The sequence below is a fragment of the Bos indicus x Bos taurus genome, chromosome 11 (genome assembly GCF_003369695.1).
Source record: "Bos indicus x Bos taurus breed Angus x Brahman F1 hybrid chromosome 11, Bos_hybrid_MaternalHap_v2.0, whole genome shotgun sequence".
Classification (NCBI taxonomy): Eukaryota; Metazoa; Chordata; class Mammalia; order Artiodactyla; family Bovidae; genus Bos; species Bos indicus x Bos taurus.
Window position 1 is genome coordinate 15,542,671 of NC_040086.1, and position 24,740 is coordinate 15,567,410.

The 24,740-nt window shown below is 40.7% G+C and overlaps 1 protein-coding gene across 5 annotated transcripts in view; it reads left to right on the plus strand.

Annotated features, from left to right (window-relative positions):
* LTBP1 (latent transforming growth factor beta binding protein 1) overlaps positions 1-24,740 on the plus strand; it is a 456,565-nt gene that overhangs the window by 134,909 nt on the left and 296,916 nt on the right. For all 5 annotated transcript variants that reach the window (XM_027554980.1, XM_027554982.1, XM_027554981.1 and 2 more), the window contains exon 4: positions 22,034-22,203. In XM_027554980.1, the coding sequence (XP_027410781.1) occupies positions 22,034-22,203 (170 nt within the window). The remainder of the gene's footprint in view (positions 1-22,033; positions 22,204-24,740) is intronic.

The window sequence follows — 24,740 nt, forward strand, 5'->3', positions numbered from 1 at the left end:
GCTCCTTCAGATTGGTTAATACTAGTCATAAAAGAGACCTGATGTGTTCTAGGTCCTCTGTTTGACGAGGAAATGGAGCCGTGGTGGATCAGCAACTGCCTGAAGTTATGAGCCAGTGAGGGGAGGAGCTGAGATTCCTACACAGGATGGTCTGATGTCAGCACCTGTGCCCTTTTCTCCCCCTTTTCATCTCTCCTCCACTTTCATCTCCATCTCTGGCATATGGTGGTTAATGAATGTTAGTTGGAGGAATGCACGATGCCTGAGCTCTTTCAGGTGGAAGCTGAGCATTGCTTTTACCTGAACACAATGCAGAATTGCAGAATAAAGCAGGAGTGGAGCCCTGTGTTCTCAGGGCCTCCGCCCTTCCGCGTCTCTCGGGTCTGGATTTCCCAGTCTCCAGTGCAGCTTCAGAGTCGGCTTCTGGAGCCCTTCCAGGGAAAACTTTGCAAATGTTCCTTGATGCCGTTTGGACTTTGACTTTCAGTCTGATTCTTCATTCTGACACTCCCTGATGGTGGCTCCCATGCCTCCCTGAAGGGAAGGCCTGCCCACCCCCGGGTCCAGGTGTGGGGCCCCTCGAGCTGTGGGACTGTGGAAGAGAGGCTGGCCTTTTTAAAAAGCCTCTCAAGTTTCCCCCCTGTAAGTGAGGGACTTGTATGTAGTCTATTGCTATAGTCCCCCCCGCCCCACCTCCGCATTTGGCCTCTTTAAGAATCTGTTAAAAACACATAATTCTGTGGGACTCAGGTTCCCCCTCACACAAAACCCATCCGTCTACCACTTATGCCATGTGAAGGCTCTCTTCTTTACTGGGTTGTCTCCACCTCTGACAGTGTACGGCATGCCACAGTAACATTGCGTTCTTTTTAATTAGCAGATTTATTGTGAAGACAGTTTGTATTGAGACTAGTCAAATTCATAAGCCTTTCAACCTGGGCTCTGACACAGAAGAAGATTGAGAGTTTTGGTGTAGGCTCCTATCAAAGAGGTGCTGACAACTCCAGACTTTAAGACTTCTGGATTATTCCTTCTGGCTTTTAACCCCATGTTCTCATCTATTATGTTATATACAAACAAAGGATGAATGTGTTTTTCTTGGAGGAGTAAATAGTGGAATGATGTTTTGTGGATGGAGTTTTAGCCCTACAGGGAACATCAGTAATTCATCTCCAGTTTACACATTTAATGGGTGAGCGTTGAAGAGCTCTTGGATCCCACAGAAAATCTTGAAATCTTCTCTCTTGGTTCTTGATCTCTGCACCTAGCTGCTACCCACCAAGGGTCCCCATTCCCATGACCCTCAACACTTTGAACCTCTTCACATCCCACCTCCTTTCTTGGCCTTGTTTTTAAATTCTGGTCTCTGTACCAATCCCACCCACCTTTCTGGGGCTGCTTCAGAGATCTGGGCTCCTTCCAATCACAGGGAAATTTTCAGTCACTTAGAATTTTACATATGTTCTTTCATGCCTGTCTTAGATGGAAGATAGGAAACCAGAGGCATCGGAGGGAGAGACCACCTCACGGGCATCTCCCAGCATGAGAGGCTGTGTGGTACCCACAGCATGCACTCCCGCAGACTTTCTCCAAAGTGGAACATACCTTTCAACAGACGAGCATTTTATTCGTAACATTCTAACCAGTCCCTCGTACATTTGAATCAAACCTTTGTTTCACTTGCATGTATTTTTGAAGGGAAATAAGTGAGCAAAATCAAATATTTGGTTTACAGCAGTTAAGATGGTTAAATGCAAACGTTCTTGGCTCGCCCCTTTGCCCCCCTCCTTGCTTTTGTGCCCCTGGGCTCCCCCCGAGTCGGTCAGATAGCCTGTTGCCCTGGGACTCTGATGGGGTATTATTTACTGCCTGGTGGAAACACTTGGAAGGTGGGGTAGGGGAAGCAGTTAGAACAATACAGGCATTTTGAAACAGTTTCTTGGATTTTTTTTTTTTTTTTTTTACTTTTTGGCAGCTGAGATAGGCCTGCTCAGAATATTTTTTTAAAAAAATGTTTTACCTTAGTGAGCTCTGTGTTTGCCAGTGTAAATGTTTCCAAATTGTTCTCTTGATTTCATTCTTTAGAACCTAGGCAACTGGTATAATGTATATACACACAAAGGTTACATTTTTTTTTTCTTTAAAAATGCAGTTATTCTTGTTGAGAAATGGTGACTGAAGTTAACTATCAGAAATCAACTAATTGAATTCCTTGCAGAGTGTTTCTATCAGTATAGTTTTATCAGGTACAAGTAATGATAATGATGAACTCATGGGCTTGCTTTGGTGTTTATGAAATATTTCACAGAAATGAGAAAGTTATTAATTCTATCTTCAACACTTCAACAAATTAGAACTCAGTATCTTCTGGGTCCCATATGGGAACTGAATCACCTGAAAAGAGATTTTAACAGGACAAATGTTAGTCGCTCAGCTGTATCCGACTCTCTGCAACCCCATGGGCCGTCAGAATCCATGGGATTCTCCAGGCAAGGATATGGGAGTGGGTAGCCATTTTCTTCTCCAGGGGATCTTCCCAAGCCAGAGATCAAACCCAGGTTTCCTGCATTGCAGGCATATTTTTTACATCTGAGCCACCAGGGGAGCAACAGGGAACTACAGATGGTTTCTGTCAATAAAAGGTAGCAGGTTAGTAAAGGAAGTTCATGATAAGCAATTTTCAGCAAAGCTCTTATAGTTGTTCATATTTGTGAACTGTTTGCAATATCTTTTGTTATTTTGTAAGACTTCTCTTTTGGAATAGTTTTATTTTGCTGTCTTTAGTCTTTAAAGACACAAGAAGGTTAAATGCCCAGTCTTGAGAAACAGTGAGGGGGGAAAATATAGGGCTTTTGTTTCCTTAATATTTTTGTCTATTTTTTAGCTTTTATATTTAATTTTTCCCCCTCTGCATCTAGGAGAAATAGTGTGAAATACAGGAGCAAGAAGTTGGCTCCAGTCTTATTTCTGCCATTGTGGACACTTCCTTAATTTTTTGGTCTTGAATAAGTGGCTGAATTCCTTTGGCGCTCAGTTTCCCCATTTGAGAGTGGATTGGACTAAATGATGTCCAAATCTCTGAGTTGTCTGAACCCTGCTTTTCATCAATGGAGGTGTAACTGGCCTCCCTGCAGAATGTAGATTACAAGATCATTATCCTGTGAATTACAGAGTGAACGTGAAAGTTGCTCAGTCACTCTTTGTGACCACATGGACTATACAGTCCATAGAATTCTCCAGGCCAGAATACTGGAGTGGGTGGCCTTTCCCTTCTCCAGGGGATCTTCCCAACCCAGGGATCTAAGCCAGGTCTCCCGCAGTGCAGGCAGATTCTTTACCAGCTGAGCCACCAGGGAAGCCCGAATTACAGAGTAAGTCTGGGGGATTCTAGAAAGCCTCTATCCTAATTGATTTGCCATGCTCAGTGTGTATCACCTAATGATGCTATTTCATTGCTCAGTGAGTTAGATCTTACAAATTCCCTAGTTGCCAAAACTGTGATGAATCTTCTGGCCTTGGCAGTTATGTGTCATGAGTCGCATAGCACATGATGATAAACCTCATGGTTTTCTGAGCTAACGTACGATGTAATGCTATCTTCCAAATGTGGGATGGACCCTGTTTCTCTAAAGAGAACATATTTGCCCCACTTAAAAAAATTTCGTTACCAAATATAAACATGTATAATAAGATGTGATCACTTCCAAATTTATACTATTTTTTGCTTAGTGTAACCAAATTTTGCTGTCTTGTCTTTAAGGGCATAAGAATATTAAATGAAATGAAAGAAAGATACATTTCTAAAATATCACTGTGGGAGCGTTCTTATTCTGGCCATGCCAATAGCACCATACTTTTATTGGGTGAACCTTGATGCAGATAACAGTTAAACTGTGGACCAAATATAAAATCCATTATTTGAAGTCACTGAAGAGCAACTGATTGCTGACAGAAACTGGAGGGAAGTTGATTCTTGAGAGATGTGAATTGCACTGGGTAAAGTTAATGCTCATATGCTGTTTTGCCTGTTGGCATTCTCCAGTCTGTGCACAGTGGGATGGCTAGACATGGAGCAGAAAATGACAGTTACTGGCAGGAGAAATTAGGAGATAAATGGTATTTGGGGCTGCCAGAGTGACTGGAAAGTGAGGAGACACATCCAGGAAAGGAGAAAGTTACAGAAGAGGAAACCCCAATTTCTGTCCATAAATTCTCTCTAAATTCTTGACTGATTCATGGGAAGACTAAAGTTCCCAGTGAAAAGAAACAGCTGGAAAGCTGAAAGAATTAAGTTGTTCCAGTCACCATACACCATAGGGAGACAGAATTTAGAGTTTGATTCTAGCCACATAACTGTCTGATCATTATTCTTCAGAAAAAGATAGTCTCTGCAATATAATATTCATAATACTCTTGCCATAATACCAATCATGTGGAAAAAAAGGGAAATGACTCATAGTCAAGAGAAGAAACAGTGACTATAAAACAACCCCAAGATGACTAAGATACTGGAATTTAATGCACAAGAACTTTAAAAGCAGCTATTATAAATACTGTAGACTTAAAATATAGTCACAATACAACCATAGATGGGGAATTTTAATAGAAAAATGGAAAACAGAAAACTCAAGAGGAAGTGAGATACCTGTGTGTAACTTGATCAGGCATGACCAGCTCTTTGCTACCCCATGGACTGTAGCCCACCAGGCTCCTCTGTCCATGGAATTTCCCAGGCAAGTATACTGGAGTGAGTTTCCATTCCCTTCTCCAGGGGATCTTCCCAACATGGAGATGGAACCCGGGTCTCCTGCATGGCAGGCACATTCTTTACAATCTGAGCCACCAAGGAAGCCTGGAAATAAGAAAATTTCAATCAACTCTCTTCAAGTTTAGTCATTCTATCTTGAACAAAGAGAAATGATTCAAGGAAAATGGAAAAGTGTCTTGGTGCTGTTATCCTAACAGATAGTATCCTAATATCAGCTGTTGGGATAATATCAAATAGTACATATGTAATTGTAACCTCAGAAGATAAGAGAGTGTGACGGGAAAGTATTTGAAAAGATAATGGCGGACAGTTTCCCAGATTAGGTGAGAAACAAAGATGAAAGCTGCTCAGCAAACCTCAAGATGAATACAAAGAAAGTCACACCTAGACACTTCCTAGAAAACAGCTGAAAATCAAAGAATGTTGAAAGCAGCCAGTGTGAGAAGATGAATTACATGCAGTAGAACGATGATACAAATGATGGATCAGGTCTCACTGGGAAAAAGGAAGGAGGTTGTAAGGCGGTGGGACATTTTTAAAGTGCTAAAGAAACAAGAATCTATTTGAAATTTTATGTCCAAAGAGAAATCCTGCAAAAACAAAGGTGAAATAAAAAATATTTTCAGAGAAATGAAAATGGAGACAATTTGTTGTTGGTCTGTCCAACAGGAAATTCTGAAGGAAGTTCTTCAGGCTCAAGGGAAATGACACCAGATGGAGCTAGTGTGGGGTTTTATAACATAAGTAGATATAAAATTCTTACATTTTAATATATATTACGAGTGCTGTAGGAATCTTAAGGATAGTGAGATCTGTGAAACCATCAGTGTTCTTGCAAGAAAAATAAGAATTTTATGGTGTTTTGTAGCTTTTAGTTTCTTAAAAGAATATGTAGGTCATTTGTTAAATTACTGTCACAGGATTGTTTGGGAGGAAGAAATTAGACAATGCGAGAATCAGATTGTAAGAGAAAAGGAAGTAATGGTGCTAGTGGGTGTCGATTGACCACATATTGACAGGACCAGAAGTATCGATAGTTGCGGGGGCCAAGAAAATTTTTACAAAATTATTTTCTGTATGTTCTGAGAGATCCTTCTCTTACAGTAACTCTGATAGGGTAGATGGGTTAGGAATGGAGAGAAGAAGTGGGGATGAAGGGGAAGAGGAAGCCACTGGTAACTCACTCGTAGTAGAAACAATGGCCAGAATCTAGATGATCTAGAATTAGGTCCCCTACAGAGGCCATAGGTGACTCGATGATCAAACCTTTCCTGAAGGAGTTTTGGTGTAAAAAAGTATCTTTCTCAAATGTATCCAACATAGTCTCCAAACTTTTGGATTGCACAACTGGTATCAGCAAAAATGTCTTAGTATGTACCCTACATATGTAGCCCATGAACTATTGAGCTAATACATTATGATGTGATAAGACAGTTTAAACAGGAGATAAAAAGGAAGAAAAGTACAAAGAAACAAAAGTATAAAAAGTTCTAATACTGTTGGGTCACACAGTGTTATGTTTTGTACGTTTTGAGATGGTATCTAGTTTGAAGCCCTCTGCAATGAGAATACAGTACTGGGATGTATTTGGAATTACTTGTTTGGGCTTACCTGTCTACATTTCTATTTATGGAGAGCGACTTCATTTTCACTTTTCACTTTCATGCATTGGAGAAGGAAATGGCAACCCACTCCAGTGTTCTTGCCTGGAGAATCCCAGGGACAGGGGAGCCTGGTGGGCTGCTGTCTCTGGGGTCGCACAGAGTCGGACACGACTGAAGTGACTTAGCATAGCATTGCATAGCATGGAGTATATACAGAATTTTATACAACTGGATTATCATGTCTTTAAAAATTATGTACAGCTGTAAAATTCAATCTTGTTTTTCAGCTTTACTATTATTCCTCCTGACTTGAACCATACTACACCCCTTCATGGATAACCTAATAATCTAGTGAATAAGCTACACTGTGTTCCCCATATCCATATAGTCATTTATGAAGCTCCTTATTGCCTCATAAACGAGGACATATGAATGTTTCTGCATCTTGATTTTATAACATAAAATAGGTTGTAGAAAATCCTCCAACATAGGTAAAATTCATTTTTAATGGTCATATAATGTTTCGTGTTGTAAATGTGCTGACTTATTGAACTATTCTTCTATTGGCCATTCAGCTTATTTTCAGTATGCTTACTTTTTTTTTTTGCTGTTGTAAACAATGATTCAGTAAATGTGTTATGTATATGTATCCTTATGTATTGGGATTTATTTTTTTAAAGTATAAAGGATGCGATTATTAGGTCATTGGATATCTTGAATTTGTTTTTCTAGATTGACGTCCAAAGTCTTAGAACTCATATTCCCACCAGTGATGCCAGAGAGTATTCTTCTTCTTCCATTTTGTGTTCATGTCAGACATAGTTCCATTTTTGCCTCTCACATTTTGGTGATTTGAAAAAGTCTTGGCAGAGTGGGTGCAAAATGCAGTTTTAAGTTTGCATTCCTGGTGAGGCAGGGCATCTAATCAGTCTTCTGAATTTTCTCTTCAGGGAATTCCATGTTCGTGTCCTTTGTCCATTTTCTTACTGGGTTTTGTTCCCGTTGATTTACCATTTGCAGTGCTGTTAATTTAGAAGAGACCTTGGCATCTCATTCCCTTATTTCTCTGTGCATTGCAGGTACCTTTTCTGATCTCTTATATAATTAATTAATGTTATTTATGATGTCTCTTTATATACAAGCCAATTTCTGTTTTCTAAGGTCAACATAATTTTTCCCAAAGTTAAATTTGAATTATCTGCTTAGAAATTCCAATGCAAAATATGGCAGCTGCTGTGAGAGCAAAGTTCTCCTAGTGTATACAGGAGCTGAGGTGGCACAGCTTTCACCATGTTCTCTGGATCAGCCTGCCGTGCAGGGGCTTAACTTGGGCACGTACCCAACCAAGGCTTGTTATGAGCCCGTTGCCCTACTATGGGATTATCCAACAGGGCAAGATTTACTTGATTGCATTTTGCTGTCTCTCCTATAGTTTTGTCCTCCTCTTGCTTCAGACTTCTTGAAATAGGCCGTGTTTTTTCACTAGGTGATACTGGCTGTAGGAAAACATCATTTCCAGCAGTGTGGATCTTGCAGGTCCTGTAGGGCAGTGGATATTTTATTTCAGCTGGATCAGACTCTGAAAGAGGAATGGAACAGATGTTTGAATTTGGTTAAATGCTTTCAATATTTATTACTTAGGTGACCTAGTTTAGCAGCAATTGTAATAGAAAAAAAAGCAAGGCCATTTGGGAAAAACAGAGTTTATTGCATTCACCTTAAAAATAAAAAAACTTTCCCCTTTTTTAAATTTAGCTTGAATATGGGAATAAAGCCCTGAGAAATTCTCTTCCCCCTTTGAGCAAATATTTATATGTATATTGCATTAAAAGTGGTTTCCCATATGAAATATTTGTTGATATAATCAGAGAACAGTCTTGCAGCTACAGTTCTTGATGTGCTTATAACTGAGTTTCAGAGCTGAGGAACTTTGAGGTCGTCTCAGAGCTTTACACCTTATAAATGAGGGAGCAGACTTAGAGGAATTTAATCCATGGCTCTCAGAGATTCAGTGGCACAGGCAGAAGGATAATTTGAATTTCCAAAATCCGATCCAGTGTTTTTCCTTTCTCCATCTTGAGTGCTGTGGATGCCGTGTCCTGGAGGAATGAGCATTTGTATCTTTGTTCCATTATACCCATCTTTGACTCTCTAGATGCCTGTCTCAGAGCTCAGTATAAGGAAGGTTCTGGCTAGGAAGTGGAAAGATTGTGGAAGAACAGCTTGTTTGACATGTTCCCACGATTGTTTTCATTCTTCCAGGTTTACAGGTAACGAGAAGGGAGTGTGTAGTGTTAACATCCCAACCCTAAAGCCATGAATGTCTCTTGTAGCTGCCTCTGGGGTCCATGATGGAGAGCCAACTCAAAATTCATGTGGATACAAGAGCTTTCACAATGCTGTGGGAGAAGAATTTGGAGAATGAGCAAAGTTAGGTATGAAAGGCTTTCCAGACAAGTGGATATTTATTTCCCACATCTGGCCCACCAGACTTTAATTCCTTGCAGTGTTGTAAGACGTGGGTCACTGGAGAATGTAACATTATGGCAGCTGAGGCTGAAATCTCATCATGTGGTGTACGGAGCAGCTACCAAAGTGTAGCTACCAAAGTGAAGCAGGAGGGGAAAAAATTGAAGTGATAACGTGGGGGATTAGATGCATATACCTGATTATTACTGGTAATTACATCTTAAGCAGCAGGCTGAAAGGAAATGAAAACATTTGGAATTGACCGAGATGAACAAGACTTACCTTTTTATTGTCTAGAAATACTGAAGGATGGGGAATAGGAAGCATAAGAAACCTGCCTTTTTCTTACCTCTTCCAGTTTTTTAATTCTTTACATTTATTTTTTATTTTTGGGTTTGTTTGTAAGAAATCTGGGGTCTTTTTGTACATAGTTCTAAAAAAATTGTGGTAAATATCACTAAATTGGCCATTTTTAACCTTTCTAAGTGTACAAGCCATTGGCCTTAATTACATTCATGTTGTTGTGCAGCCAGCACCTCTGTTCTTCTTAAACTTTCATCACTGCAAACAGAAGCTCTCTACCTATTAAATTATACAGCACCACCTCCCTCCCACCGTGTTTTGGTAACCTCTGTTCTACCTTTGTCTCTCTACGTTTGCCTCTCATTTAAGTGGAATCATACAGAATTTGTCCTCTTGGATCTGACTTATTTCACTTCCCATTATATTTTCCAGGTTCTTCTAGGCTATAGCATGTATCAGAACTTCATACCTTATGGTTGAGTAATATTTCATTGTGTGCATCTCACATTTTGTTTACTCTTCTGTCAAAGGACATTCTTTGGGTTGTTTCTCCCTTTTGCCTATTATGAATGATGCTGCAGTGAACATTGGTGTGTAAGTATGTGTGTGAGTCTCTGTTTTCAGCTTGTTTTGGGCATGTACCTGGGAGTGGAATTGCTGGACTGTCTGATTCTGGCTGTAGCTTTTTGAGGAACTGCCAAACTGCATTCCATAGTGGCTGTGGTGCTGGGTCCCTTCACTGTATTGGAAACTGGTGGAGGTCTCTCAGTTGTAGGTGTAACTGTACAGGTAGCTGACGTCAGGGGTGCTGCATGGGACTGTAAATTCCAAACTCAATATTTACACATAACCAGAGTTTTTTTTAATAAACATTTTTTTTGAAATAAATACTGCTTTTAACTGTTCATTTGAGCAGTCTCCGAATATGAATTTTGCCAGAGGGGTGAAATCCAATAGTATTTCATTGTCCTTGCTGGTGTAGGTGAGTGAAAGAGATCCAACACCTTTGGGTGTGCATCAGGTATCGTGCTGGGTATTTTCCTACGTTTAAAAAGAATTCCATTTCATGTTGTCTTTCACTTTGTGAGTTAAGTATCATTCCCCTTATATTGCAATGAGAAAATTGAGATAATCTTCCCTTCCTTCCCTTGGCAGGTGGTAGAGTTAGAATTTGGATCCTAGAATTTGATGAAAAAGCATTGCAGTTGACACTTCCTCAGTAGCATAGAAGCCCTTAATTATTGTTTACATTTTGCATTTTTCTTGGATTATATTTAGTTAGATTTACTCTGGCCTCTCTTAGTTTAGATAAATAGGACATGGCTGTAATTGCTTTCAAATTTGTGTTCAGGGTGCTCAGTCCCAAGGAACCAAATGTAGCAGCTCATTTTTGACAAAACTAAGGACTTTGGTTATTATTTCCTTCCATGGTGACTTGCTAAATAAATCATCAAAACCTTGAACTGAGTAAGTACAGTCATCTGTGCTTTTCGGAGGTTTTGAACAGTTACCTCATCCATTGTGGATAGGATATCTGCCTTTTTAGTGTGTAGCTTTGATACTTAGAAGAAAAGTGGAGATGAACATTGTTGGAACTTTTTGTCTCTTTTTTCCCTCCCTCCCTCCCTCTCTCTCTCTCTCTCTCTCTCTCTCTCTCTCTCTCTCTCTCTCTCTCTCTCTCTCTCTCTCTCTCTCTCGCTGTTTGTTTCTTTTTGTAAATACTAGGTAATATTGCTACCTAACACATAAGTAGTGTTTTCAACTTTTCAACTTTTTTCTTCCAGTTTTATTGATTCCCCCCCCCCCCCACTTTTCAAAGTTCTTGTAAATAGATGATCTCATTTGATACAGGTTTAAAAAATTAGAGAAGATAATTTCATAGACTTGCATTTTGTAAACTCTTTGAGAATGGTTTAAACACACAGAAACAGAGAAAACAGAATGAAGAAACCTCAAAAGACCATTTTATCAGTTCAGAGCTGGTTGTGTTCTTCTGTAGCCTGCCTATTTTTCTTCTTCTCCCTGATTATTTGAAGTCAATCTGTAAATATTTTTGCCATATATCTGTAAAAGATAAGGGCTCTTAACACATCCCCCCTAAGACCTTTAGCCCACCAAAAGATAATTAATAAAAATTATCATTAAGAATCCAGGTAAATGTCCCTAAGTGTTTCATAAGTTTTTTTTTTTTATGGCTTATTAGTTTAGATTGGAATTTAAAAAATGTTCATTGTGATGACAGTCTGTGTCTTACATATTTTGATCTGTGAGTCCCTCTTCCCTCTCTATTTCCTTGAAATCTCTTCATTGAACTGTGATTTTGCTGACTGTGATGCTGGGAAATTAACATGTATCCTGCCCCTTGAATTTGCTGTAAGTGGTGTGTAGGTCTAGGGGCTTAATAACATTCAGGTTTGATTTTTGCCACTTCCTAAGTGGCAATATGCTCTTCCATGTTATTTCTTTTTGTGATGTCACACACTTCCTACAGAAGTAGCAAATACGGTGTTTTAATTCTATCCTTTTTCTGCTAGAAAAACTTTGCAAACCAGCTTTCTTTTCCTCAGTTGTTTGCTTGAGGTTCAGTTTGAATAGAAAAAGTAGTGCGGTAAAAGTAAGAAAAAAAGTAGCAAGTAAAAGTATTGAGCTCTGCAGAGGAACAAAACCAATTGCGTATGTGCATATATGAGGGTGTGTGTGTGCATGTGTGTATGCACTACATATAATGAGGTTATTTTAAGAAATTATCCATGTTGTTTTGGAGGCTGGCAAGTCCAGATTTGAAGTGAGGGCTGACAGAGACCCAGGAGAACCAACGGTGCAGGTAAAGTTAGAATGTAGTCTGCTGCAGAATTCCTTCTTAGTTGGAAAGGCTGGTCTTTTTGTTCTGTTCAGACATTCAGCTCATCATATGAGGTTCACCCACATGATGGAGGGCAATCTGCTTACTCACAGTCCACCAAGATAAATGTTAGTTTCATCCAAAAATACCCTCCAAGTTGAAACATAAAATTAACCATCACATGAAGGTATGATGCTAGTTGTTGGCCAGTTTTCAAATGAGTTGATTGACATCTTACAGTGGTGACTTAGTTTTATTTTGTTTTTAATGCATGGATACATTTAAACATATTTCAAATAATTCAATCCATTCCAGTTATTCTTTGGCTAATGGAAGCTCCTCCAGATTGCTTCATTAGATCTTTTGACCTTCTCTCTCATTTCTAATATTGGTATCTTGTCTTCTCTTTTTGTGTATCAATCTAGCCAGAGATTTGTCAGTTTTACTGATCTTCTCAAACAGCTTTTATTGACTCCCTGCCCCCAATTTCATTGATTTATGCTCTGATTTTTATTTCATTTCTTTTTATTTTGGGTTTTATTTTCATTTTTGCTCATTTCTTTATTTGGAAGTTAAAGTCATTGATTTGAGACATCTCTTGTACTGTAGATATTTAGTACAAATTTACTCCTTAGTATAGTGGTTTAGCAGCATCCCATAAATTTGGATAGGTTGTGTTTTTGTTTTCATTCAGTTCAAAATAATTTTTATTTCCTTTTTGATTTTCTTTGATCCGTTGGTTATTTTGAAGTTTGGTTTGTGAAAGTCAGTTGGGTTAAGCTAGTTGGTAGCGCTGTTGAACTCTTCTGTATCCTTATTGACTTTCTGTGTACTTGTTCTGTCAATTGAAAGGTAGTGAACCACAATTAAAACTGAAAGTTTTATGTTTCTCATGACCTTTTTAAGTTTTTGCTTTGCTTATTTTGAAGCTCTGTTATCAGGTTCACAACTGTTTAGGATTCTTGTGTCCTCTTGATGAATTGACCCTTATCCTTATGAAATGCTTTTTATCCTCGAAAATATTCTTTGCTCTGAAATCTACTTTGCCTGTTACTAACATTGCCACTGCACGTTTTTTTTTTTTTTTCTGATTCATGTTAAACGTGTTGCCTCTCTTTTTCATCCTTTTGTTTTTAACCCATTTGTGTCTTTATATTTAAAATGGAATTGTTGTAAGCAATAGGTCCAAGAACTGGGTCTTTTTATCCAGTCTGAAAACCTCTGATGTTTCATTGAATTTAGACCATTTCTATTTTTTAAGCACTTAATTGCAGTTCATTAAAAATTCTTTTTAATTGGAGAATAATTGATTTACCATTTCATTTCTTAAAAAGTCTCCCAAGTGTTATGATTATTAAACATCCTAAGAGGAGACCATGCTCACTCTGCTTCTTGGAGTCTCTTCGTTATAACTCTTTGTTATTATGTCTCCTCTCCTCTAGGAACTTGGGATTAGAGGGTTGGAGAATTCCTTGAATGTTCTCATGTAGCAGTCAGGTCCCAAAGACTCTCCTAACCAGGGCTGTTCCAGGACACGGAACAGGCCAGCGTGTGGCGTGTGCGATCAGACAAACGGCTGCAGTGGAGAGTGTGAGGGCTGTGAGGGGAAGGGTAGCGTGGAGAGGTGGCGCTCCAGCACTGAGGCTTTCTTCGTCATTATCCCAGGTGATTCACATCTGGCCGTAGATGTGTCTGACCTTCTTGGCCTAACCAAAGCCATACAGTCGATGGGACTCACCTCCCTCAGAAAGCACTTTGGTGACTGTCCAGCTGTTACATGTCTTCATGGCACACCCTCATCCCAATGCTAGGCAGTTTATTCAAGGGTTTTCTCCAGCCGCATTCTATACTGTTCCTTTGAGGTGTTCTAATAAAAATGACTTTTTTCTTGGCCACCCTAGTGATGTTCTAGCATTCCTGACACCCAAGGCACCCCAGCAACTTGAGTATAGGGCCACCTTCCTGTCTTAATGGGGATTTCAAAAGGCACAGGAGGAGGCTGTATATTTTTTATACATTTTTTTACTGTCAAATCTAATGTCATAGGAGAAGGCAGTGGCACCCCACTCCAGCACTCTTGCCTGGAAAATCCCATGGACAGAGGAGCCTGGTAGGCTGCAGTCCATGGGGTTGCTAAGAGTTGGACACGATTGAGTGACTTCACTTTCACTTTTCACTTTCATGCATCAGAGAAGGAAATGGCAACCCACTCCAGTGTTCTTGCCTGGAGAATCCCAGGGACGGGGGAGCCTGGTGGGCTGCCGTCTACGGGGTTGCACAGATTAGGACATGACTGAAGCGACTTAGCAGCAGCAGCAGCTAATGTCGTTAGATCGTTATGTGCCTGACTGCATCATTTCTGTGGACAGCTTCATTGCTGTCCCCAGAGGCTCTTTTCTCAGGTGTCCATTATTATTTTGTGATAATAGCTCATGGTTACAGCAGTGTTTCTCAGCTTCAGAACTGTTAATATTTCTAGCCAGATAATTCTTTCTTGTGAAGGACTGTCCTGTACATGGTTGGATATTTAGTCGTATCCCAGGCTTCTACCCATAAGATGTAAACAGCTTACCTCCCAGTCCTGATAATTACAGATGCCTCCTCTTGGTCAAGAGGCAGAATCACCCCTAGTTAAGAACCACCGATAAATAGAAAATTGGTTCCACTTGGTTGTGTTCACTGTGTTTATTCATGACCCCCGAAGTTCAATTTCCCTGTCTTTTCCACCCCACCCCCAATATCTACCTTCTTTCATTGTGTTTTTTCAATCTCTTTGTCTTTTTCATCTCATTTGAAATCTAAGGCTTTTTCCCAGTCTATTCCCTGCATAGATATTTTCAGTGTAATCTTCACGCTCCTCCTCTTCTCACCACTGTGTTTGCTTGTTTCATTTTCCTTTTGCCGTGTTTGTTCTGGCATGCTCCAGGCCTCACTTACTGTTACTGGAAGTCTGTGCTGTCTGTGCAGTCTTTTAGTCTCATCAGCAGCCTTTTATGTCCTCTTTTTTTTTTTTCTGATTTGGATAGATAATTTCCTATGAATGGGGCTGCTGACAACAAACACTTGTCTCGTCTTACCTGTGTGTGTGTGAGAAAGAGAGAGAAGCTACCTTGCGACCTCTTCCTAAAGGTTTATTTGTCTTTGTCCATCTCTACGTGCATATTGTCCTTGAACGTTGCCGGAAAGAGCCTTTCTCCATCAAATCATAGCTCACATTTCTCATTTACTTTGGTGTATTCTGTTCTTTGAAGAGCATTCACCCACGCTTCTGAGCAGCTTGGAACACAACCAGGGCACATACGATAGCATGAATTTTGTGACGAGAAGCAGGCGCTGAAAGACTGGAGATGACTTCTCTGTGGCAGCAGCTTGCTCTCCCGATTTTTTTTTTTTTTTTTCTTTCATCCTGATGATAAACCTGAATGCCTTAACTGTAAGGGAAAGAGTTCACTTCCGTCAGAACCCGCCTTCTGGGGGAAGCATTTTATGGCCTGTTGGAGGCTCCCTTCTGTGAGGTCCACAGTTCTTAAGTGGAAAGGGGCTTGGGCTTTGCCAGATCCTCCCACCCGCTCCACAGGTCAAATAATGGATTTAGTGGAAATATGGAAAAATTTAGTCCATTCTTAGGCCAAAAATTGCCACTATGAAGGCAGAAGTGTAAACAGTGTGTGACTAATCCTTTCTTTTAAGGAAAGAAGTTTTATGTAATTGTTTCCCTTCTGCTCACAGAGATACAGAGGTTTCCACAGATTCAGGTCTTCAGATGCCCGGCTGTACCCCTAACTTCTGGCCTGCTGCTGCTAAGTCGCTTCAGTCGTGTCCGACTCCTAGCGACCCCATGGACTGCAGCCTACCAGGCTCCTCCATCCATGGGATTTTCCAGGCAAGAGTACTGGAGTGGGGTGCCATACTTTTCTCCTTTTCCGAGGGTCACTAGTACAGCACCCACCAAGTAGGACCCAATGCAGTCTCACTCCTGTCACTAATGTTGATAAAATAACACTTGCCCAGGGGGCTGGCAACCTGCAACCCAACCCAGGGGCCTTTTACTAATTGATTATTTCCCTGCTTTTTTTGCAGCAGTTTTCAGGTGGTTCTCTTTACCTTCCACCTAGAAACTTTCTTTCGCTTGTCATTTCTGCATCTGTGTTACTCTTGTTTTTAACTGCTCCTGATTTTTTTCTTCGCATTTTCTCTTTATGTCCCTACCACTAAGTGTGACTATCCTCCAAGAGGGTAGTTCCATAGTTTTTCTTTCTGCCTTTGAATAAATTGGCCCCTCTTAGAACATCACTGTTGCTAAACCCAGAGGCTTTCTGTATCTTCTCCCCAGAGAGCCACCCCATATTTCTATCTCCCAAACAAACATAATTCTCTTCCTTGCACATGGGCCCTTTTTCCTGATCACACTGACTCCGCAGACCTCTTTGCCTTTGCTTTTTGTCTTGGACTTGAGTCAAAAATACCTGTCCAGTCAACCAGGCTGGAAACCTTCATCTTCACTTGGTTCCTTTTCCTTTTGTTTCTCTTCACACCTTAATTTAATCCTCAAGTCCTGTTACCCCTTCTGGTAGTGACCTCTGGCCAGTTGGGGATTTATTCCCTTTAGATGTTGTCTAAAAACTTCTTGCCATAGGAGATGAAGAGTCAGCTTACTCATTTCACCTCTTGCCCCTCACCCTACCTCTCAAAAGAGTTGTGTACTTTTCAGAGTTTCACTGCCTCTTGCAGCCTCTGTTTCCTCTTCTGTCATCCTCATCGCTTAAGGTTGTGAATGTTCTCTCATGACCCTACATTCTGTAAGATGAGGGCAGTGACTCTCCTAGTCTTCCCTTCCCTTCCAGAATCTGCCAACCTCCTCCAGCTAAACATGTGCATTTATATCACCTAAGTTGGATACATGAGTTGTTTTTTGCAATATTGTCTGTGGGTGTTCCACTCAAGGCAAAGCGGAGCATAGGGTGCTTAGGTTGCTCCCTCTGTGTCTGTCCATTTCCAATACCTCTGTGCTGTTTGAAGGAGTGTGTTCCTAGCATCAAGTGGGTATGGATTCTCTGTTTCCATTCCATCAATTGCATATATATAGGATCAAGTTTCTCCAACATCGCAGTCATGTTTTCCATTCTCATGACTCCCCCTCTCCCTCCTAGGATTATTCTCCTGAAGCTCCCTGTCCTCCTGGTTGCCTGGCAACCTTCCTTTTATGGAGAAACATGGGGAACTAGTCTTGAAGCTAGGGGATCTCCAAACACCAGAATGAGAGGGCCTTACTCTGGGGGAGTAAACTTTGTGGTTTATACCACACAGTTCCATTCTTTCAGAGAAGACTCATCTTTTTCCCTGATGGGAGTAGAAGCCCGACTTTGGCCGTTTCTTTGCTTGAACTAGGGAGAGCGGCTGCTTTCATATGTAGCCTTTTTAGTGAAGACATGAGTGTTCAGCCCTACTTCTCCTTGTCACCCTGTGCTTTACCTGGTTTGAGTATCCAGAAGCTGCCCATGGTCTCCCGGGAAGACGGCTTCCTCTGAGCCTGTACTCATGATGTGGTTTTTAGACCAGCATCTTTAAGCTGCCTTGTGACCTGTTAGGAGTCAAGAAGTCTTGACATCAATGTAGTGGTTCAAGACTGGCATTTAAAAGAATTAGAAGATATTTGTGTCATTTGAATCATAAGGATAGATACTGTTTTATAATACTTAGCTGTATTAAAAAACATAGGTATGAACGTGCACTGGATCTCCATGTAAAATGTTCTTCTTGCTGTTGGTTGAGATAAAAGAAGTTAAAATACTTAGGCATGGCTTCCTTCCTGCTATAACAGTCAACATTTCTCAGTCTGCCTTGATCTCTTACAGGTTTGCGGAAATGTTTCCTGTGTGTTGAATGAACGATGTGAAACCTTTTTAGTATCTTTGGTCAGCACCTGACCCACACATTAGAGAGGATGTTGGAGCCGAGACCCCAAGCTCTCTAGCTCTGTCAAATGTGAATTTCTTACTTGTGAGACTGAGTTGATATCTTGGGGAGGCCAGTGTCTTGAGGAAGGAGGAACACTGAGGGCTTGGGACAGTAGATGTTTGACAGAACAGTATTTTAATGTTTCAGTGACGAATGTGGCTGTCCTATTGATTAATAGCCAAATGTCAACTCTGGATTTCTTGTTTTATTCCTTACCTATAACTTTTAGGGCTTTTTTTGCAGGAAGGGAAAATATATGGGTGCCCCAAATACATTTTGAGCCAGAGGTCCTTTAATTTTCATTTTAACCTAATTTCTTTAAACATTTTTGCCTTTCCCTTGAATTTTGTATAATGCTATTAGAAATCTGATTTTCATTAGTGATTGTTGAGTTTTTTTGTTTTTGTTTTTGTTTTTTAATGTAAAGGGATGAGGGAAGAGAGGAGAAAACTCTCAACTGAAAGGAGATTTTTTTCTCCCCAAAGCAATGGTCATACTTTGCCAACAAAGGTCCATCTAGTCAAGGCTATGGTTTTTCCAGTAGTCAAGTATGGATGTGAGAGTTGGACTATAAAGAAAGCTGAGAGCCAAAGAATTGATGCTTTTGAACTGTGGTGTTGGAGAAGACTCTTGAGAGTCCCTTGGACTGCAAGATCAAACCAGTCCATCCCAAAGGAAATCAGTCCTGAGTATTCATTGGAAGGACTGATGCTGAAGCTTCAGCTTCAATACTTTGGCCATCTGATGTGAAGAACTGACTCATTTGAAAACACCCTGGTGCTAGGAAAGATCAAAGGTGGGAGGAGAAGGGGACGACAGAGGATGAGATGGTTGGATGGCATCACTGACTTGAAGGACTTGAGTTTGAGCAATCTCCATGAGTTGGTGATGGACAGGGAAGCCTGGCATGCTGCAGTCCATGGGGTTGCAAAGAGTTGGACATGACGGAGTGACTGAACTGAATGTGTGTGTGTGTGTGTGTATGTGTGTGTGTGTGTGTATATTTGGAAGGCTGAGAGATTGTCCAAAGAGGCAATAACTGTGAAGGGTGAAATTAGAGGAAAAGATAGATGCCAGCTATGAAGGAGAAAATGAGGACGAGAGAGTAAAATGGTGATTTCGCTTACTATCTGTTAGTGGAATGACTGAGTGGACAGTGGCCTTGACTTGCCCCCACGTGGTGTCACTTCTTGTGGCTTGGGATCTTCATGAGGCTATGAGATGAAATGGCCTGTCTGTTCATATGTCTGTGTCTTTGTGAGCACAAGTATTTATTTACGTCCTCACATTGGAGGAAAGGGAAGGAGATGGAAGGTGAGGAAGCACAGCTCTACATAGTTTCATATTTTCACTGTGTTTGTCATTCACAGGATTGCTATAATGTAGTAAGATCTAATACTGTTACCAGTATATTATCCATTTCCTTTGATTGGTGGTGGCTGAGATTTGTTTTTCAAGTTCTAGACCTGGTGTAGCTGTCTTATTTGTTCATTACCTTTCTGTTATGTTAGGGAAAAGCAGCCTCTACACATCTGTACTTTCAGCTCATTTATTGCTGCCTCTCACTTCCATGATTCAGAGGGGAGAGAAAGGGAGGACCTCACCTTAGAAGGCAGAGCCCACGGTCTCCTTGGCAGTGGTCAGAGCAGGAATTAGTTATTCCAGCTCTAAGGTCTTTTGGAATGCTGGGCTGTCCTCCTCTGAATGGGAGTCAGGCCTGAACATCTCTCAGCAGGTCCCAGCAGCATAGTGATGAGGTTGACAGCGTGGCTGGGGAGCGAGTTGCCTCTGAGATGAAAAAGAGGACTTTTCCTTTCGACAAGACCAACGGAGTTGCCTTGTGGTTCTTATCAGTCACCACCAGATGTGTCCAGCTGTTCCACTTTCTACTTCATCCCAGTCAAACATACTTAAAGTTCAAATCAACACTTACATCATCAAAACAAAAGTGTTTACAATGTTAAGCCTTAGGCTTTTAGTAACTTAAGTCATTTGTCTGGTGACAAAGGGAATGTCCTTCCATGGCATTAAGTCTGGGAAAATCTAGGCACAAGATGTATTTTCCTAGGCTTTCCTGGGACTGCAGGGTTGAAAGTGAGACTTAGATCACTGACTGGCTAAGAGGGGAGCACCCTTAATCCCAGCCTCTCTTGTTCCTTTGTCTCATGGATGCCTGGTCTCACAGAATAGCTCATCCATCCCAACTGCAGTGAACCCAAAAGGCTGGATTTATTCAAGACTCTGCTACTGCTTTTGATGAGACACTGTGTGGGTGTTTTTGGTGGCTTGATGATTTATCATTCATACTCACCAGTTGTGTCATTTCTTTGTCTTGTTCATATAATCTCTCATTAGGGCCCGTCTTTGAGCTTTTCCTGGCACTTTATTAGTTTGAGTATAACCCAGTCAACCATTTTCCCAACGTATGGTAGTTTGGAAATATTCAGTTCAAATGGCTTTAACATGTCACAATTGATAAAATTCAAGACCACACTAGAGAGAAGGTTTCCTTCCAAAGTCTCGGTTTGCTATTAAAATTCTCTGTCCCAACAATTTTAATAGCAAGTTTGTGTTTTCTGGAATTAATTGGTATATCTTTATATTTTCCATTGTTTGTCTTAGTGAATGATTTCAGTCCATCATGGAATGATTAAATCTGGATGAAGGCTTATTTTAAAGTATACAGTACATGCAGCAGTAGAGAACTGTCACAGAAGACAAAAAGTTTCACCCAGGAGGCTGAAAGCACAGTAATTGTGTTCAACAGTCCTCAGAGGTTTTTTTTTTTTATTGGAGTGTAATTGCTTTACAGTGTTGTTAGTTTCTGCTACGCTCATGCTTAGTCACTCAGTTGTGTCTGACTCTTTGTGACCCATGGATTGTAGCCCACCAGGCTCCTCTGTCCATGGGATTTTCCAGGCAAGAATACTGGAGTGGCTTGCCATTTCCTTCTGTAGGGGATTTTCCCAACTCAGGGATTGAACCTGTGTCTCCTGCATTGACAGGTGGATTCTTCACCACTGAGCCACCTGGGAAGCCAGCTTATGCTGTTCAATGAAGTGAATCAGTTTATGTGTGTGTGTGTGTGTGTGTGTGTGTATATCCTCTCGGAGTGGGGGGTGGGAGGGAGATTCTCAGATCTTGACTCATGTCATTGATGAAATTATAAGATTTTCATATATTGTTATTAGAGAAAGAAATGGCAACCCACTCCAATATTCTTGCCTGGGAAATCAAGGGACAGCCCTAACAGGCTATAGTCCATGGGGTCACTAAAGAGTCAGACACGTCTTAGGGACTAAATGGTAGAATAGGTTGTTATTCTTACTGTTCTTAAGGACTAGTAATTATGGTGTATATTTATATATTATAGTAAATATTATGTTTAATATATATTATGTGTTTAATATATAATATCATTGGAAAAGACTCTGATGCTGGGAGGGATTGGGGGCAGGAGGAGAAGTGGACGACAGAGGATGAGATGGCTGGATGACATCACTGACTCGATGGACGTGAGTCTGAGTGAACTCCGGGAGTTGGTGATGGACAGGGAGGCCTGGTGTGCTGTGATTCACGGGGTCGCAAAGAGTCGGACATGACTGAGCGACTGAACTGAACTGATACTTAACATAAGTTATATTAATTAAATATATTATATTAAATGTTACTTATTTGGCTGCACTAGGTCTTAGTTGAGGCATGTGGGATCTTTAGTTGAGGCACACGGAATCTAGTTTCCTGACCAGGGACCTAACCCAGGCCCCTGCATTGGGAACTCGGAGTCTTAGCCACTGGACCACCAAGGAAGTCCTGGTAGCTGCACTTTTTTAAATACTTTGATAAATTCCATCAGTGATGGCCTGTATGTCCTTATCCTGCTTGACTAGACAGACAGACAGGATCCCCTTTCTGCTGGAGGTCAGTGATTAGTTCTTTATGTGCCATGACTACAGTTTTGAAGAAAAAAATTAGCCTGGCATGGCATTTTTATGCCCCTTTCTAAGTTTAACTGGTTTCTTATTCCTTCGTTCTTAGTTGACTGTTAAAAGTCCGTTATTAATTTCCTTATCCTTTGTTTCTTTGCAGGATGACACCCCTGTCTTCACAGAATGTGATGATACATCATGGCCAGACCCAGGAATACGTGCTCAAGCCCACATACTTCACAGCCCAGAAGGTGGTTTCTGGAGAGCAGTCCACTGAAGGTTCGCTCCCTTTAAGATTCGGGCAGGATCACGTGCCAGCACCTTTTCAGTGTGAGTATGTCCTGTGAGTCATCTCTCTAAGTTACAGAGTCACGGTTTGGAAACACTTTGCTCTGTGTAGATGGCTTTAATGTGTCACAGAAGATAAAATTCGAGAATTGTTTTTTGAAAAACCCATGCTGGTTCCTAAAACAATCAGACAGCAAGACAGTTGCCTTCTTCAGAGGAAAGGCAGAAAAATCTGGAGTGAGCCACCTGTAAATATGTTTCTGCAAGGTGGTTCCATTTCCATAAGATACTTGCTCTAATTTTCTGTACAGTTGAACGGCTGACATGTTTACATCGATAAACTATTTTCCTTGGTGAGTTAGCCAGGATTTGTTCCTTGTGAGATGTCTGCAGTGTCCTGAGTTACTCCGAGGTGCACCTACAGTGGGTATGTTTATGTTAGGAGGGCCACGTTTTTATTATATCAGTTAGACGGTGTGGCAGGTTTTCCTGAGTCTGTAAAGAGCTAGTGTATCAGTGGCCAGCGTGGTTAATATCTCACTGTGGGGGAAGTTCAGGGACGAGCCCTGGCGCAAAGGGTGGGGAATGGATGATTTGTGGTTTAGGTATTACAGAGTGTCTGCTGGCAGCATCTGGAGAAAATGTTCTTCAGTGAGGCGGCAGACCGTTCAAAGGGGAGAGTTGGATGCTCGTGCCTTCCAGCAGCTTCCTGCTCTGTCTCACGTTGACGGATGGCCTGCGCCATAAGCAATGAAAGGGAATGCCAGTTGTGAGGTTGAAAAGGACGGTCTTTCACCACCTAGGGTAGTGTGGAGAGCTGAGAGAATTCTTGCTACTGTTTGGCACTTCAGAAGACTGTGTTTCTACAGACTTGACTCCCAAGGCCCACCCCCACCTCCCAGGGTTGGTCAGTTAACAAAAAGAGTGGCTATTATAACGTGTGTACATTACACTTTTCATCTTTTGAGAAAACTGTGCTCTTGAGTTGAGGCTCGACCCCAGAGCAATGGTTTGAGGTGATTTCTTGGGGTAATGAGGGAAGAATGGAGAAAGTGTATAGATCATCTCCATGCCCTTTAGGCAAGATAACTTCCAAGTTATATTTGCAAAACAATAGATTCATCCATCTTGTTTTTAAAGATCCTTTGATATCAGTGCTTGTAGATTGTTCTGTAGAGGTCTTCCTGAGTATATAATACTTTTCTAATCTCAATCTAAAAAATCAAAAAGAGCTACAATTTACTTTCTTGGAGCTTTAGGTAGATTGTATTTTGTAGAGGCTCTCCAAATTAGAATGTAATGGGAAGAGGTTTTGAAAACTTACTATCAAACTGATCAAAGAATTCTGAGTTTCATGAAGATGTCAAGAAAATATGCTTTGAGAATCTCTGATATTAAGACTGGGGACCAGACTGTGGTTTGGGTTGGTTATTGATTATTACTGAAATGAAAATTCACACTGTGTGTGTACATATATTTGTGTGAGTGTGTTTGTGTATGTTTTAAACTCTCAAACCTTTGTTGAACTATGTTTTGGGAGATGAAATTACATTTTAGGAGAATGTTGGAGATGAAATTACATTTTAGGAGAATGTGAACTATCCATAAATGTCCCACTGATCATGTTTTTAAATGTAGTTTCTCCATAGGGGGGAGCTAGTTAAGTAATTTAGACTGATCATGATCACTCTTGAGTTCTCTCTCAAACCCATCAAAAGTTGGTGTTTAAAAAGAGGCCAAGGAACTAAATCAAACAGATGGGTATATAGAAGGGACCATGTGAGAGATGTGGCTATTTTCATTGGAGACCAGAGCTCTACTGAGAGCTGGAGGGCTAATCAAAGTTTTGAAAACAGGTAACTTGGCAGGACTATTAAGGACACTAAAACACCAAGATTGAGTGAGAACAACAGTAGGAAGATTAAAACTAGAATCCAGGAGGTAAAAGCTGTGTCAGGAGAAGGACCTAAAGGTATTGTTGTCCTATATCCAGCTGTTCAGTAGGTACAGGGTTTGCCTCCCAGGCAAAAGGCAGAAGTGTTTAATCACTTCACTTTAATCTTTATAAAAGGGATCAAATGCAAACAGATTAGTTTATTATGCTGAAGGATTTGAAGGTCCAACAGAGAGTAGATAATTCTGACTCTGGAAAAATAGAAGGTGATACAATCAGGTGGGCATGCTGTATCTTGGGATGAAAATGAGGGGTTAGTGTGTTATAACAGTCCACTGGCAGTGCTTTTGAGAAGCAGAGAGGACTAGAGAAAACACTAAGAAGAACAAATGTTGTTTCCCCCTTTAAATGGGATATATATATATATATATATATGTATATATTTAAAATGTAGCCTACAGTAACTGGTGACCACTTGGTATAATATTGATAATTTATATACAAATGTTCATAGCAGCATTATTCATAATAGCCAAAGAGTGTGAACATTACCAAAATGTTCCTCAGCTGATAGTGGACAAACAAATGTACCACATCCTACAATCGGTTGTTCAGCCATTAAAAGGAATGTGACACATGCCATAACAGTTGTTCAATAAGGATGTGAACCTAGAGCTCTAAGCAT